The 17,439-nt window shown below is 41.3% G+C and overlaps 1 protein-coding gene across 3 annotated transcripts in view; it reads left to right on the top strand.

Moving 5' to 3' along the window:
* The window catches only part of LOC139632938 (single-stranded DNA-binding protein 3), a 40,002-nt gene that overhangs the window by 3,299 nt on the left and 19,264 nt on the right, over positions 1–17,439 (top strand). For all 3 annotated transcript variants that reach the window (XM_071498226.1, XM_071498224.1, XM_071498225.1), the window contains exons 2-4: positions 3,318–3,390; positions 4,678–4,739; positions 9,204–9,288. In XM_071498226.1, coding sequence (XP_071354327.1) covers positions 3,318–3,390; positions 4,678–4,739; positions 9,204–9,288 — 220 coding nt within the window. The remainder of the gene's footprint in view (positions 1–3,317; positions 3,391–4,677; positions 4,740–9,203; positions 9,289–17,439) is intronic.

The raw sequence follows: 17,439 nt of genomic DNA, 5'->3' as shown, positions 1-17,439 counted from the left end.
TTCTTGTGCCGTATGATAGATTTATTTACAGTCGAATATTATTAACCAGTGCAAATCCCTCCAGGAAGCTTAGAACTCAAGGCCACTTCTGCTCTGTTTGTTTGTTCATCTGCATGTCTGGATGTCTGCTTGCTCATGTATATTTTCTTATCTCGGCGACTATCTGCAAGAGGGGCACACCCTCAGCTATTTATTACTTTCCGAGCAGGATGGCCCGCTTTCTACCAAATGCGTGTGTACCAAATGCATGTTCACCCCGCAATTGACCTATTCATAGCACAAGACTTTAGTCAGATGTTAATCTGTGGTCATCATCCCACACAGACACTCGTGTCTGCAACGGTTGTTTGATGCATGTTACAGATAAACTATAGAATTACAAAGAATTAGATTACATAAGTACCAAGAAAAGTTTCAGTTTCTACTTTCTCTGGATGCTCAGTCTCTCTCTTGCATGCTAATCCTTTCTCTGTTTTGTGTGTGTGTGTGTGGGGGTGGGGTGAGCTTTAAATGTTAATAACTTTAAATGAAGTTCCCATCCCTAACATAACACAAAAGCATGTTTGGCAGAGTAGTGTCTAACCTACACTCAGTGCCGTTTGGCGGGACGTCAGGTCAGAGGCAGTGCGTTGACCTATTCATCCACAGTGTTGGTCTGAAGAGGGATGCACTCTGTATGGGCAGCTGAAGAGCAATCATAATGATGAGGAGTTTGTAGCCTGGGATGGCTATTTCACTGTCCATGTTGTGTAGGATGTTTGTGAACAGCCTTGACAGTTGGCAGATGAGTTCATGTCTAACATTCAATGAGAACTTTGTTGTGTCCTGATTTTGATTTAAAAACATGCGTAATTATAAAATTCGTAAGAAACCAGCCCTCCTGCTGTTTAGAAAATGTCCCATAAGGTATCGCTCTTTCTATGTGAAGGACAAGGTGTGATCATGCAGGGACAATCGGCTTCATACCACAGTTACTGTCTATTTGTCTATTCATGTATTTTACAGAATAAATTTACGTACTAACGATGCATATAAACATTTGCATTATTTTAGAACTACCATTAGTAATAAGGGCAGATCACGCACAGATCTCCATCACAACACTCTTCAGCAGTTGTTGGTATTTCTCTTGCTATGTGTTTGCCTTATCTTTATCTTGACTTCAACCACTTAGCAGAAATAGCAACTAAGCATAAGTGAGTTTTAGCCTTGACTCACAGTAGAGTGTGCAGTGCTTTACTGTCCCCCATGTGGACATTTATGTTGGGTTCATTCATTTATTTATGGTTATTTTTATCAGGACCCACACATACTATTAAATAACAGACTACCATATATCACAACATTCATAACTGCAGTTAATTTACAACACTTATTCCTAAATCGGCATTCATAAAACACACACAGTGCAATAAACATCTGTATGCAATCATAGAAAACACTAACGCTAAATAGAACATCCTGCAATAGAAGAACCAAAAAGTAGAGAAAATCAGGAAGACATCTAATCACACCTAATTAATGATCTTTGTTTTGATCACAGTTACTTTCATGATTGATCGCTTATTATTCTCTTGATTAATCTTTTGGTCATTGAAACATCAGAAAACAAAGCAAAACAGCCACCTCATTATCTTGGAGCACAATGTGACATCATCAGATGTCTTGTTTTGTCCCATCAACAGTCCAAACCCCAAAATATTCATTTTTCTGTAATGTAAGACCAAGAAAAAACAGCGAATTCTCATATGTGAGAACATGGAATCATCCAATGTTTGGCACATTGCTTCAGAAATGACTTAATTGATTAATTAAAGGTCATAATTGTTTCAGATTAATCTTTTTTCAGTCGATTAATCAACTACTCATTGGATCCCCATATTCAGTCATGATGGCCTGTTCTCACAGAAGGCTGAAATATATAGAAAGAAATGTCTACATACATTCATCATTGGCAAATAGAGTGCAGTTACTGAAACTTATCCTATTTCATTGCTTGAGAACATGGTGATAGTGAGAGCCTATCAGCTTCCTATCCAAAGTTTTTATCATAGAACTATACTTCATCCTAAGAAGCTTAAATGCACTTAATGCGTTTTAATAGATATTACTTTCCCGCTACCATTTGACAACAGCACTGGAAAGTCAAAAAGCCTGTCAGAGGTTAAAAACAAACTGCACAACAGCCTGATTATCTCAAAACCATGTTTCATTGATCAGTACATTGACTAATGATGGGGACTGTGACACTGAGCTAGTGTCCTTCTCATTAGGACCTTATTGGCCTGTCAGAGGACTCTGTGCTCTCGGCACACAGGACACTGTCATATCCACGCTGCCGGTCGATTGATGGTCCATTAACAGCCTATTAAACACTGCTAAGTGAAGGAGTTAGGAGTACAATGTTGGGCCAATGGGGGTTTCCCACTCCACAGCGTGGTTCTTGTGTCTGTTAATAGACCCTGGTGGATTGCCATTTTCAAGTGTGTCTGGCCTGTTATAATAGCAGTGATTTAAAAAAAAAAAAAAAAAAAAAAAGTCTGGCGAAGGCTCTTATAATGTTGGAAATTAGCAGGAATCCTTGTCGTCTACAGCTATTTCTGTCAGAATCTGTTGCATTCATCAGAACGTATATTTTTCATTCATGCTGTTGGGCGCTTTTAGGTTGTGTTGTGACTTGAGGACTTTTGACACCTTGGTTTGTTGGAAAAAGCAGCACAGGCTGCAGAGGTGCTGATGAGATTATATGGCTCTTTTTGATCACAGGAAATTTTAGAAGCTTTACAAGGGGTGGGAATTGATAAGATTTTATTGATACCAATGTCATTATCGATTCTGCTTATCGGCCCCACTCTTTATTGATTCCCCGAATGATTCTTGGTCAGTTTTCTGTGTGGGGAAAAAAGTAGGCCTACATAGGTTTACAGCATCACTGCAACTGTTTTATTATCTCTGAGTCTGAACACAGTGTAGAAACAGAGTTGGAATAAGGCATGCATGTGATGCAGGTGAGCAAAAGCTCCACTGTGTAACCACTGTTTTCATTTATTAGTGTTTAGTGTTTCCCACAGGTTGCCACGTGGTGTGTGACCAATGTGCCTGTAGTCTAGAGGGCGAGAATGTAACCTGGGTTATTTTCTATAGCTACAATTTACCTATGTTCCTGGAATACCTCACATGATGGCTATTGGAGCTAGCTACTGTAGCGGCTGTGTACAGAGGAGCCTGTTGGATCTTGCTTTTTCTGCCATTTGCAGTCACTCTTGCCACCTGAGCATGTCTGTGGTCACTGACATTTTTTTCTGTTTGCATTTCAGGTTAGCATTATATGTGTACGAGTACCTGCTACATGTGGGAGCACAGAAGTCCGCACAGACCTTCCTGTCTGAGGTAAGATGGCATTTTCAGCTCAAACCTGTTGATATCTTGCTTAAACCAAGTCCTGATCAAAGATGTGTCTCTTGAAACATGGGCCTTGATACTTACTTATGAATGTAAGATACTCTCTGTAGGTTGTGGGTGAAAGCAGTTTATTATGATCCATCATATGTTTTGTTGTGAAGGGACAGCTAGCGGTAAGTATGAGGGAGCAAAGGAGGAAATCAGGTGATGTTGTTGTTGTACAGGGACTGGCGAAGACCCGCCCATACCCTGCCTCTGATTGGCTTCCTCTGATATTCTTACCCTAACCCAACCAATCATCACTCTTCATGCCTAAACCTAACAGAGTACAAGCCAATCAGAGGCAGGGTAGGGGCAGGCCTTAGTCCACCACAGGTGCCACAAGTCAGCATAGGGAGGGGGTCCAAGGGTGGTTGGATGGGTCAACGAAACATTGGACGCAAACACAGGAGACCGGCGTTGGTTTCAGCATTATTTCTCTTAGATATGGCCACAATCATTCTCTAACTTTACTATGTGTTTATTATTGTAACCATGAAGACAATGTCTCTTAACTTTAACAAAGTACTTTTCTTTTAACTTCTTTATCTTTTCTTAAACCAGTTGATTTTTGTTCCAAAACCAAACCGCTCCTAAGGGCTGTATCAGAGGACATGGACTAACGACCTCTATGGTCATTTAGGTTGAAGGGCTTGTTGGAATGTAAAAGAGCTGTCTAAAGCTCCATTTAATATAACCGTGCTATAGTAGCTATACTAAGTTTGCCTTCTCAGTCATACACTGTCAGTGCAAACATGCTAAACATGATTAGAGTGCAAGGTGTTGCATGAATATTTCATAAGGAAATTCTATAAAGTTACACCAGCTCACTGTTGGCCATGGTGAGTCATGGGTGTGAAAACAACTGATGTAGCTGTTTGTGGACATTGCAGACTTGTGTAGGTATTGTGGTGTTTGTTTTCATTTCCAAGCCTCCAAAACTCGCCCTTTTTGGGTGCAGACAGGCCAACAGTGAATGAGGTAGTTATTCCCTAGATTCATGAATGAACTTCACATGTAAAAAGAGGAGCAGGGCAGAGCAAAGAGAGACCGGGAGACGAAGATTGACAGAGCCAGAAAGATGCCTATCTTCATGTCCGAGGCCATTGACAGTTTGAGACTGACTGATTATATGTTCTTAACCCCTGGACCTGCAGACATAATCCTCTCTCTAGTGGCTGCAACTGACTTTTCTCTCTTCTCTTCTCTTCTCTTCTCTTCTCTTCTCTTCTGCAGATTCGATGGGAGAAGAATATTACATTAGGGGAGCCCCCTGGATTCCTCCATTCATGGTGGTGGTAAGTTCGGCTACCTCTCTCTGTTTTTCCCTTATTTGTTTTGATAATCATGTCCATTCTATTTGCCAGGGAGTGTAAACAAAATTTACTGTATGTCTCACAGTGTGTATCTCCCCTCCCACCTCATACACACTCATTGATAGGGCTCTAGTGTCCATCCCAACCCTACATAATTCATTACTGTCATATGCACAAACAGTAGCTTCATTAGAGCTTTCATGGTGTGATGGCTCATGAAAGAGTCATAATTCAGTTTTCAGTAGATAAAACTCATGATATATGTAAACATTCAGATATTCAGGTGCCTGGAGAAATATAAAATGTAAATGTAACTGATAGTGCTTGTCCTCATTCAGGATTAAAAATGACTTCTATTAGTGGGGGGTCTGGCAGAGTGTCAGTCTTGGGGTTGACCAGACTCATCGAGGGCGTGACCCCTCCTTCCCCGTCTTCCAACCTCTCCCCTCCTCCAGCTCTCCATCCTTCACCCCCGTTCCTGAAACAATGGATCCAGATGGTTAGGGAATGGATTCCCCCCTCAACAATCCCTTCCCCCTCCTCACCCCCTCCTCACCCTTTGTGCCCACCCCCCCCACCACCACCACCACCACCACCACCACCTCCCACTTTTCTCCTTTGTTCACATGGGAGAAGGATTCTTAGCAGATTAACCCATTGCATTCCAGTTTCCTTTGTGTCACCTCTCCCTCCGCTCCCCCCCCCCTTTTGTCATTTCTGCCCTTGGCTAAGATTTGACCTTTAGGGTCAGCGGCACCTTAAGCACTGATCAGCAGTATCACTTGTTTTTGGACAAGTTTACATGCACACAAGAAGTGTGGTCATTGGGAGAAATCAGGAAAGGGATGCATTTACATCCACATGCAATTACGTGGAGTTAGTCTGTAATCAGCCAACTACCACATTTTTGAACCCAAGCTTATTTTAAGTGTATTAAAGCTATATATTGCTGCTCACTGAGGAACCAATTGATGTAAATGTACTTTTTTAACACTGTGGAATGACTCATGGTTCTAATGTAATGATACTGAATCCTTCTGTATCACCTTTTGATGATTGCTATAAAGGTGGAAGTGAGGTAAATCCAGTTCATGTGGATATATAACTGTTGAATCAAGCCCTTCTTGAAGAGGGAGTGAGAGTCTGAGCCAGGTCAGCAGGTAATCTGAGCGGAAAAGAAAAGGCTACTGACACATTTTACATCAGATTCAGCTAATTAAGTTTGTGTCAGCGCTTTCATATTTTCTTTAGCTGGTGATAGTTTTCTATTTTCCCCATTGTCAATAAATCCCATCAAAATACCAAAACTAACTGTGTGTTAGTCCACCTCTTAATGCTTTCTGACTTTGCTCCCCTCTCTGTGGCTCTCCAAGCCCATTAGTTCCTATTAAAACAGGTTAAGTAATTTCACTTAACATTTGGGTACTGCAGTTTTTAGTAAACGTTACTCATACAGGAGTGAATTGTGTATTTTTGGGGGACTACTTTCACCGCCAGATTTGGTGTACAGCAGCAGCATGGTGTGTGTGGGATTTGACTCAGAAATAAAATACAGCACCCGTGCTCATCAGTATGAAAAAAAAAACATGTCACACAATGCAACAGTGTGGCAGTGTTTGTACGACAATGGAGATCAGGCACAGTGCATTCAGAAAATGTTGAGACCCTTTCACTTTTTTCACGTTATGTTGCTAAAATCGTTTAAGTTCATTTCTCCCTCATCAATGTTCACTCAAAAACAGAATTTTAAATATTTTTGAAAATGCATTGCAAAGGAAAAACCTCATTATCACTGACATAAGTATTCAGACCCTTTCCTTAGACACTTGAAATTTAACTCAGGTGCCTCCCATTTCTCTTGATCGTCTTTGAGATGTTTCCACACCTTGACCGGAGAGTGACTGGACATGATGTTGAAAGGCACACACCTGTCTATAGAAGGTCTCACAGATAACAATGCATATTGGAACAAAAACCAAGCCATGAGGTGGAAGGAACTGCCTGCAGAGCTCAAAGACAGGATTAGTTTGAGGCACAGATCTTTGGAAGGATACAAAAAAATTCTGCTGCATCGAAGGCTCCCAAGAGCACAGTGGCCTCCATAGTTCTTAAATAGAAGAAGTTAAGAAAAACCAGGACTCTTCCTAGACCTGGCTGCCCGGCCAGACTGAGCAATCAGGGGAAAAGAGCCTTGGTAAGAGGGATAAGAGAGGTGACCAAGAACCTGATGATCAATGATGACCCTGTGTAGGGATGGAAAAGACGTCCAGGGCGACAACCATCACTGCAGCACTTCACCAATCTGAAGCCTCTCCTCTGTGAAAGTTTGCAAAGAAGCACCTAAAGGACTCTCAGACTGTGAGAAACAAGATTCTCTGGTCTGATGGAACAAAGATTGAACTGTTTGGCCTCAGTTCTAAGCATCATGCCTGGAAGAAACCAGATGTCGCTCATCTCCTGCCCACGACCATCCCAATGGTGAAGCATGGTGGTGGCAGCATCATGCCGGGGGGGGGGGGGGTGTTTTTCAGCAGTAGGGACAGGGAGACTAGGAGACAGCAGAACAGATCTGAACGTGGCTGTCCATTGATGGTCGCCTTGTGAGCTGCCAGGGATTGAAAGGATCTGAGGATGGGAATGGCAACATTACTATTATCAATATCCCAATTATGGGATATTGATTGAGTATAGATTTATGAGGGAAAAAGGGAATTAAAACAATTTTAGCACCATAACAAAATATGAAAAAAGTGAAGGGGTGAATACTCTTTGAATGCACTGTATATCAGGATTAAGATCAGGAAGATCAGAGAACAGGGTTGGCTGCAAAAACTGTGGCACTGGAATTACAACAGATTCACTGTGATGCTGAATGACACTGCACTGAAATTAGCACTGTGCATAATACAAAGTAACAGATGCTTTAAAGACCTGTGGATATAAAATTACAGACTTGTAAATAAACCCTTAAATGGTCTTGAAAAGTACAGTGTAACTTTCACCTCAAGGGGTGGCTCTGCTGAGTCAGAAGAATGAACATCAGGCCTATAGAGCACCATCAGCAAAAAGAGACCAAGGACATGTTTTAATAAAAAGAAAATGAAGGAATAGAATAATAATTTGAAAGCATACAAGCCAGGGTAAATCTCAAGAATAAGTTCGAAGTCTTGTTTGATTATGGACTTAAACCTTGAGGTTCTTTCTTTGCACTTTGAGAAATATTGTTGAAAAAATACTAGTAAAAAATAATGTCGTCTTGTATAGACTTACACTCACTTAAAGCAAAGTGTTCTCTTATCAACACATATTCTTCTTTTAAGTTTGAGCAAACTAGTCAGGATTGTAGAAAGTGAGAGAGAAAAAGGAGATCATTTGTGTGACTGAAAGCTTTACGTTTTAAGACCAGTAACTTTTAAACATTTCCTCCAGTTGATGTGTCCTTGAGCAACACATTGACACACTGATCATGTGCGCTTCTCTGTAGCTTAAGCATGCACTCTGACCTTCTTATGGAAGAAGGTTAAGTGAGAGTATAAGTTAAGTTTCGAGGTCAAAATATCCCATAAATTCCACTTGATGTGCTCAGATGGCTGAAGACTGGAGCTCGAGATGAGTTGGACGGTTGAGCTGCCCCAAATAATTCTGTGCTTCATGTGTCTCATGGACCACAGAAGTGTATGAAAAATTCCAGATGTTTTGGATTCAACATGTCTGTGTGCATTGCAGATTGCCAGGACACGTGAAGTGGCTGTCTGATTAGTCCTCTCGTTAGCCAAGTGGCTGTTTTTGCTCTGTTTATAGCACTTCCACTAAATCAATGCACAAAGACTGATTGAATTAAGACCTCTTAGACAGGTAGCACGTAGGCAGTTAGCGCTGTTGTTAGGCGTGTGTGTGTGTGTGTGTGTGTGTGTGTGTGTGTGTGTGTGTGTGTGTGTTTGTGATTTTCCACTTCCAAAGAGATTGAAACAGAAGCTTGTATGGGTTATGTATATGTCTGAGTGTGTGTCAGCTCTTGTTGTGAATTCTTGTATGGATCAAATGATGAGCAAATTCCTGCACAATGAGCCCAGTCAACACTTGTACAGGAGGATATTCTAGAGATTGAGTCGAGGCAGTAACAGTTAATGTTTAGTGAGAAAATGGATGCAGTCAATGAATGCTCCATGAAAGTATGGTAATGCGTGTGTGTGTGTGCGTGTGTGTGTGCGTGCGTGCGTGTGTGTGTATTCTGAGTGAGTGAGAGGTTGATTGAGGGGGCGACACTGGCATTGTGTCCCTCTTACAATGATGCTCAAGTGTATAAGAGGCAGTTTAAGAGCGCTATGGAGATAGTGAGAGAGTGTGAATGGGCTATGAATAGCTGTTACACATTTGCTTGTATTGCTCTGTTTGGTAACCTTTGACCTCTTCTCTCCACACCCCCCACCCTCTCCTCCATTTCAGTGTATTCTGGGATTTGTATTGTGCGGCTCCAGACCGAAGGGAGACATGCGAGCACTCCAGTGAGGCCAAGGCCTTCCATGACTACGTAAGTGACAGATGGGCTCTGCATGCTGCCACTTCTTTCTTTTTTACAAACAGCCACTGTCTTTACACGCTGTGGAATCAGGCTTTTGTTACTTTGTATGCCTGCCTGAGGCGCACATGTAGACTGTACATATTTTCCAGCAGGGTCAAGTGTGTATGAGAACCTTGAGGTGGCATCCACGAGAGCAGGTAGAGGATGGTGTGTGCACCTCAAGGACATTTGGCCGAGCACTTAAATTTGATGGCTAGTTTTGTGGATCAAACTTTGATCAAGTTTGAATGTTTCTAGATTTACCTCACCAGAAGCTATTTTAACTGCGCTGATAATCACATTAAAATCATAATTTCAATTCATTCTGCAATGTTTGTGTTAGCGGGGAGGGAGTAGGGCTAAAATTTAAGATTATTTTCACTACAGATTAATCTACAGATTATTTTCTGGATTACTCGATCAAATGTTTGGTCTATAAATAAAAAAAAAAAAAAAATTGAAATAGTGATTTCCTTGAACTCAAGGTGATGACCAGTGCTGAAGATAATCAGTTTACAATCACTTAAACCAAAGAAAAGCAGCAAATCCTCTCAATTTAGAAACTGGAGCAACAGGATATGTGGCGTTTTTGCTTGACAAATAACTTAACTAATAACGATCCCTCGACTAATCATGCCTGCTTTAGAAGGGAGATATGTTGCATCAAACCAAGCGCTCCTAATTTCTGAAGTGGCATCGGTAAATGGCTACACAGAGTTTTGCCACGTGACTAACTTGACAAAGGCAAAGAGTTAAAAACAAGTCTAACATCTCAAACCACCTGAAACATCATCAGAGCACAATATGATGCTGCCTGACCACACACAGTCTTATACAGTCAATCATCGTACATGACAGGCTCTTATAAGTGCGAGAGGATCAGAGAGGCAGTGTTTTTATTGTGAAGTGGGAGGAGCCACTGTTGTTTGTCTCCGTTCCATATTCCCACCTCAAGTTGTGCTTTTAATGATATCTTCAATGTTACTTAATTAATATAGAATGATATGACTCTCCTGGTTAATGCAACAACAGTGTAGGTTTATGTTGTTGCCCCTAGTTTTATTATTGCAAGAGGAAATTATGTTTTGTTCATCGGTCTGGCGGACGGCTCTAAACGCGACAGTACTGTTGCTATGGAAAAGAAGCCAGTCGGTGTAGTAACTTGGGAACAAAACAGACCCAATATATAAAGGTGAACCGATATAAGCCCTAGCTGTGTTTTCTGTTTTCTCAGCAGTGTCATCTTGAGCTTCCACTTACTGTTAGTGGCTCACGCTGCAGAACCTAAAGCTCAGTGAACGTTTCTTCCCGACTGAAAATGCACCTTGGGAGTTGTAGTTCACTTCCCCCTTGAAGTTTGTTTGTACACAGACTTGTACCTTCAACTTATTATCAAAGAGCCGACACAGTTTGACACAGTTGTTCCTTGAAACCAGGGATCGTTTTCATTATCGATTAATCTGCCAAATATGATCTTGATTAATTATTTAATACATGAAATTCAGAAAACTGTGAAAAATCTCCAAGGTGGTGTGTTTTTTTTTTTTTAGCTTTGTCCAACCAACAGTCAAGAACCCAAAGAAATTCAGAAAATCTTCATATTTGAGAGACTGAAATAGCATTTTTTTCTTGAAAATTACCTAAATGATAAATCAATTAATCAAATAATCGTTGCAGTTCTACTCAGAAGTGCTGTTTCTAAAATAATCAGTGGAGAAAATGAATGAAAATACTTTAAGAACCAGAGATGCCCCAAAATCTCTCCTCCAACTTTGGGCTGAAGGTGTTGTATGTTTTCACGGTTTTTACTGTGATTCATGTGAATTTTTTTTTTTTTTTTATTCAGAACTGTGCAGCTCTAACTTCTGTTTCCATTGTGTGTTTTTGTATGTGTGTCCTTGAGGTATTATTCGACGCCTTTGAGAGCTTGAAGGAGAAATTCTGCTTCTCTTTTTTTTTTGTGTCTTGCTGCTCACTGAGGTCAGAGGTCAGAGGTCAGGGTCATCTATGGAACAGCTTTTTTAAAGTTTATAGGGATTCAGTGTCTTGCCCAAGGACACTTCAGCATGTCTATAGCTTGCTGATGACCAGGGCTCAGGTCATTTGCTCATGGAGTCCTATTAATAACAGCTCCACTGTCCTGCCCAATAATAATGTAAAAATGTGTTTTCTTCTCCACTGTGAGGCCAAGCTGTAACTGTATCCTCTTGTGTGAAAATGTCGTGTGTTGTGATTGACACTGTGCGTCTGTCTTCAGCCTCTGCTCTTTGGCCAAGACTGTGTGTGTGTGTGTGTGTGCGCGTTTGTGTGTGTACTGTATAGTGTGGGGAGATAATGGAATAGAGTTCTAATCCGGTAATCCCAGCACTGGGCTGAGGCTAAGCCAGGGATTTGTGTGTGTGTGTGTGTGTGTGTGTGTGTGTGTGTGTGTGTGTGTGTGTGTGTTTTTGTATTTTTGGACAGAGGGCATCTTTGGCAGCCAGCCCAAAGAAGGAGGGTGGAGGGGCTCACACCCTCAGTGCCAGCATGCCAGTTAACCCTGTGTGTTTGTGTCTGTGTGTGTGTAAATGTAGATGGGTGTGCTACATGGTTGCTTGCAGTCTGCTCCTAACAGTGATAAAGCGAAGGAGACGGGAAGGGTTTAATTTTGGCTCCAGCCCCCCGAGGCTAGTCTCTGAGCACAGGTCCTTTTCTACGGGTTTCAAAAGAAGGAGCCGGTTAGAGGCATCAGAAGAAAAAAATATTTCACCCTACCTCAAAAGAGTTTCTTAGTCTTCTGAGGATTGCTAGATTGCAAGCCAGCATTTAAGAGGCATTATCAGAGTTCTCTCTGCTGGGTGCCGAGACGCAGCAAAGGTTCATAGTTACTGTTAGGGCAATTTTTTTTTCTTTCCTCAAGTCCAACACTGGTTCTAAAACTAAAGCAGGGACTTTTAGACTTGGAGTGACTTGGTGGTTAGTTGATGTCAGGTTTTGGGTTAATCTTAACTTAGAAGTATGTAGCTGCTGTAAGCTTCTGATGCACCAAAGAGGCAGGTTTACAGAGATCAGCTTTTTTCCCCTCATATACAGATTCAGATCAATATTTTGACGTCTTTAATGACGTTTTTAATGATCTATTTGTGCAAGCTTTTAGTTGAGGATTAAGTATCTTAACGAATCTTAAATACAGAATTTACTGGTCTTATTCCTGTGGCCTTAAGCAGCTCACACACACACACACACACATACATACACACACACACACACACACACACATGTATAAAGTCACTGACATGAACAAATATTTTTTTATTTGATAGTAGATAGTTGAAGTGAAGTTAAAAAGTTAGAAGTTATGAATTCCATACTTTTAATTTAACAGATGTAATTAGGACCAGGAGTTAATTTCGTCTTCTGCCATGTCCTCTGGTTAATTTTAAATGACATGCATGTTCTCTCCTGCATTAATAGACAGTAATACAACATGCCATGCATTATTCAAACATCATGTAGTACAATAATTAATTTGCTGGTTTGATTAGAAGTGGTAATTTTTTTTAATCGGTCTTAAATCCAGATAACACCGTGAAGGCTCTGTCCTGTTTTCATTACACAATTCATGCAAGTTTCACTTCAGAAGATTTAATACAGTGGGTTCCAACCCAGTAGGAATAGGAAACCCAATAGGAAAAAAAGAAAAACATTTCAGCTACACTTTTTTTTTTTTAACTTTCCTCAAATCATTGCTTTTTTCTTATGAATGACTGCAGAGTTTTGTGGGTCTCCCCCAGAAAATCTGTAAGACAAAATGCCAGTTAATGCACATCTTCATCCACTGCTATTGAATGTGAATATTAGGAGTTGGGAGCAAAGAGATAAACAGTGGTTGTTGTGGCACATTCTCTAGTTGGGTCCCATTAACCGATGGTAGAAGAAGAAGACACGACAAGATGATGTAATTAAAAGGTTTCAGGTAAACGATGGAAACCTGTGATGGAAATATTGTATTTATGTTTATTTCGTGTATTCATTTAGAGAATGTTTCAGGCTGCTCATCGGTGCACACAGTTAACATTTCAGTCACACGCATCGTGTGCATCATGATACAACTTTGTCTATTTACACCAACACAACATCAACTTTTCCACTTCAGCCAAGTAAAAAAAACACACACACAAAACTTTTTTTGCCATGTTTCAACTTTTTCTTAGAATTTTGCCTGATCTTCTGCTGTGTGCACAAATTAAAATTGCTCATAAAAATGGATGGAAATGCACTAGACATGTGCAACCTGTGATGAGGGATCGTGAATAAGCAGATACATTTCAAAGACATAGAAACAGGTGTGAATGTACGTGCAATGTTAAATCCACTGTGTCAACCTGCAGTTATATTGTTTAGGCTCTTCTTGATTCCTGCATCACACTTATCCAGGTTTTTTTTTTTTTCGTTTTTACCTGCACTCTTGCTCTTCAGTCTCTCTCTCCACATCTGCCCACGTTTCTCTCACACTCCACTCCTCTTTCTTTCTCTCACTCTCTCTGCTGCATTTTGTGCAACTCCAGCCTGCTCACATCATGTTTCCGTGTTCATGCATCTTGTGGTTTCTCTGCGACACCCCCACATCTGCATCTTTCCTCCCTCCCCCTCTTTCTCTCTCCATGTTCATTCTCCTCCACACGCCACCTTTTTTTCCTCCCACCCTGCTTCACTCCATCTCTTACTCTCTCCTTCACCCAACACACGAGCCCGCCCCCTCTCATCTCTCTCGTCTCACTCGCCTTATCGCTCACTCCCCCTCTCCAACTCTCCTCCTCTTTTTCCTCTCTCTGACCTCCCCACCCTCTCCTCCCTCCGTCACCACCAATACTACCTCCATTCCCCAGAGAAGATTGATTGGCTAATCTAGCTGTTTACCCACAATGCCTAGTAGTGCCGAGGAGGAGAGCGCAGTGTAGTCAACAAGAAGACACATCCAAGAGACAGTTGAGGTATTTGAAAATTGAGCTGAGGGGGCAAATGTCAAAAGAGAGAGGGAGGCAAATGGAGGATGGATCTAATTCTCTTTTTATTTTGAATCACCTAACTGTAGGAGTTCTATGTTTGTAAAGCCATACCACTAAAGACAGCTTTATGTGACATTAAATCCGCCTGCTGATTTTAGGAAAATAAAAGAGCTATTACTGTATTACTGTATTATTTCAGTAAAACATTTATTCAATCTTCATATTTCTTCTAAACTCACCCTTGGTTAGTTTTATTGGACTTATGCAAATGTCATAATACAATATATCGTCTTTTGTGTAATTAAAGATTTCATCTGCTTTTTGAAAAATTCACCTTTTTCCAAGTGCAAACACTATTATAAAACCCTGGAAACACTTTCTTAGTGTACATTTTGGGGGCACTCAGTACTTTTCTTTGGAAAATGGCACTGGTGTAATTTCAGTTTTTTTTGTTGCCTTAAATATTCATGAAATATTTAAACCCAAAGACGTATTAGTTACAGTTAGCAAATGTCTGTTCCACTACAGTTCTCTTTACTCACCAGTCGTCAGTTTAAAAAAAAAAAAAAAAAAAAAAATTCTTTAAAATCCATAAAACCAAGCTCACAGATACATACATCTGTCTATACTAACATTATCCACCGTTTTACCTCTAAACAACCTTGATTGCAGTTGAATCAAAAGTGACTCACCTACTCTGCCCAAAGACTGAGATGGCTGCATGAATTCTGCCTTAACCTCTGTCTTGCTTCTCCTCTGCCACCAGAAGGATCAGTGTAATGGAAAAAGTGAAAAGAGCCCCATTAAGCTTGATAATTAGCTGTGTGATAAAGTTTGGAAAAACTGCAGCACATGTGTTGCACAGGCGAAAGTGTTAGACCAGTCAAGGCAGCAGTTTGTCTTTTTTGTTTTTTAATTATTGTTTTTTTTTTTTTAAAGCTGCGAGTAAACTGTTAAACTGTAGTGGAATGGACAACAGCGACAGTAACTGTGTAAAATAATTTGGGGATGTAAAACTGCATGGGCCAATGCACACTCACAGGTATTTTTAGTCTTATGACATTTCTAATAATAAACTAAAAAACTTTATTTGTAAAGCACTTTTTTTTTTTTTTTAACAATGTCACCGTGTTTTGGGACTTAAGTTGGATCATTGAGAGTAGAATGCAAAGGAAAAATGAGCAAGAACTCTTCCTAGGTTTATATACATGTAAGTGATCTGTATTATTACATCATTATTAAAGGTGCGCTTGACTGATTTTTACACTTAAGTTCAGTTTACCCTCCATAGGTGTACTAGACTGCGACCACAGTTGTGTAATATGTTCTGGGGCTCTGGAGGAACTCTCCATACACTGGGTTTGGATGCACCTGTATCACCTTTATTTTAAAGCTGAAGCAGTACAGGGCTCCGGCCATTAGAGACAATATTCCTGGATAAGGAGCCAGGTTCAAGCCTCTGTAAGTGGCTGCTCTAATAAAGTGAGCGATAGACTGACTGTAAATCAGCTGAAGGGGTGCTGTTTTGAAGTCCTGACCCAAGATTGAAGCAGGTCAAGAAGAAGGAGGAAGTTTTTTGAGTGGGAAATAAATTATTATCTGGTCATATGCAGTAAGGAGAATAAACGAAACATCCGTCTTCTTGAGTTGAAGCTAGATTCAGGTTCACAGTCGTTCTCATCCTCCTCATATTCTTGTCTTTCGGCCTCGCTGCCTTCTCTCTGGAGTGTTGGCTAAGTGGATGTTGTGTCTGCAGCATGTATTAGTGCTGTCATCCGGCGTGTGTGCACGTGTGTTTGCGTGTGCATGAGTCCGCCTGTCTGGTTCAGTACCACTACCTTGGCAGCAGCTTTCGGGAGAGCGTGTGCTTGGTGCGCGTGTCGTGCCAGTTTTGAGGACCAGCTGGGCTTTCAGAGATTGTGCATGCGTGTCTATGTTTGTGTGCGTTTGTTTGTCAGACGTGACGGTGAGAGTAGCAGCCGTATCCTGTTGCTTCGGAGCGAAACACACTGTTTTGACTGGGCTGATAAATTAGCCAGATCACCACAGTCAGCTATTTTTCCTCCCGTCTCCACACTCTCACTCTCTCCCATCCTCACTCCTTCACTCACCCCCCACCCCCCCACCCCCCTTCCTCTTTCCCTCCCTCTCTCCCTGCGCTAAGGACAGCAGGTCAAGGAGACAGTGATGAGGTACATATCAGTGTGAACCAGAATGTAGATTAGTCCCCTCTCCAGGCAGGGACACACATAAATACAGACACACACACACACACACACACACACACACACACACACACACACACACACACACACACACACAGATACATTTGCTGTCTCGTCGTGCCCCTCTCCTCTCTCCATCCAGTGTTTATGTCTCTGTCTTTAGCCCTGTGAAAGGTATCAGGCAGAGGTCAATAATGTGTTGAGCACTATTGATCTGTCCGGTAGGTCCTATGGGTGAGGGAGAGGAAGAGGGAAATGGAGAGGGAGGGATCAATGTTTTTCTGTATAACCCATCTACATACTGTACTGTACCAGCCAATCAGATCATTAGTCTTTTGTTCTCTGATAGATTATTCATAAACATTGTGGGCTTGTTCTGAGGAGGAAAAGCAAACACAACAGGGCGTCCTCACAGTGAGCCACAACTGTGGATGAAGGCGTCGGCGAGTTTAAAATATTTTGCCATGGGGGTGCCACAGAGGGGTGGATAAGGTTTATTACACAGTACTTACACGTGGTCGTCTCGATTGAGGCCGAGAGTGAGTGTGTACTGTAGGAATCAAAGGTTGTAGCTTTATGTTGCATGTCTGCAGCTTTTCAGCCTGAAGCGAGATCTAAACCTGCTTCCCACAGACCAGAACCAGATATCATGTCAGCCCACCCCCCCTTCATGGACCTGGAGGAAGTAGCTTGAGTAAAATTACCTCAGCATAAGAGCTTGCAGCCAACTGATGCCTACCTCTGTGTGAAGGCATGTCAGCATCATATTCAACTCCATTATTTCTGGTTATTTTAGGGCTGCAACTAATCATTTATTTCAGCAACTAATCTGCATATTTCCCTTTCTTGATAAATCATTTGCTCTATAAAAATGTCAGTATTCAGTGAAAATCAGCCATCTCAGGTTG

Source organism: Trachinotus anak, unplaced genomic scaffold (genome assembly GCF_046630095.1).
Source record: "Trachinotus anak isolate AG129_WGS33_773 ecotype Australia unplaced genomic scaffold, CSIRO_AGI_Tana_v1 ptg000015l, whole genome shotgun sequence".
Classification (NCBI taxonomy): domain Eukaryota; kingdom Metazoa; phylum Chordata; class Actinopteri; order Carangiformes; family Carangidae; genus Trachinotus; species Trachinotus anak.
The sequence above is the reverse complement of the archived record's forward strand: the minus strand, read 5'-3'. Positions and strand labels throughout refer to the sequence as shown.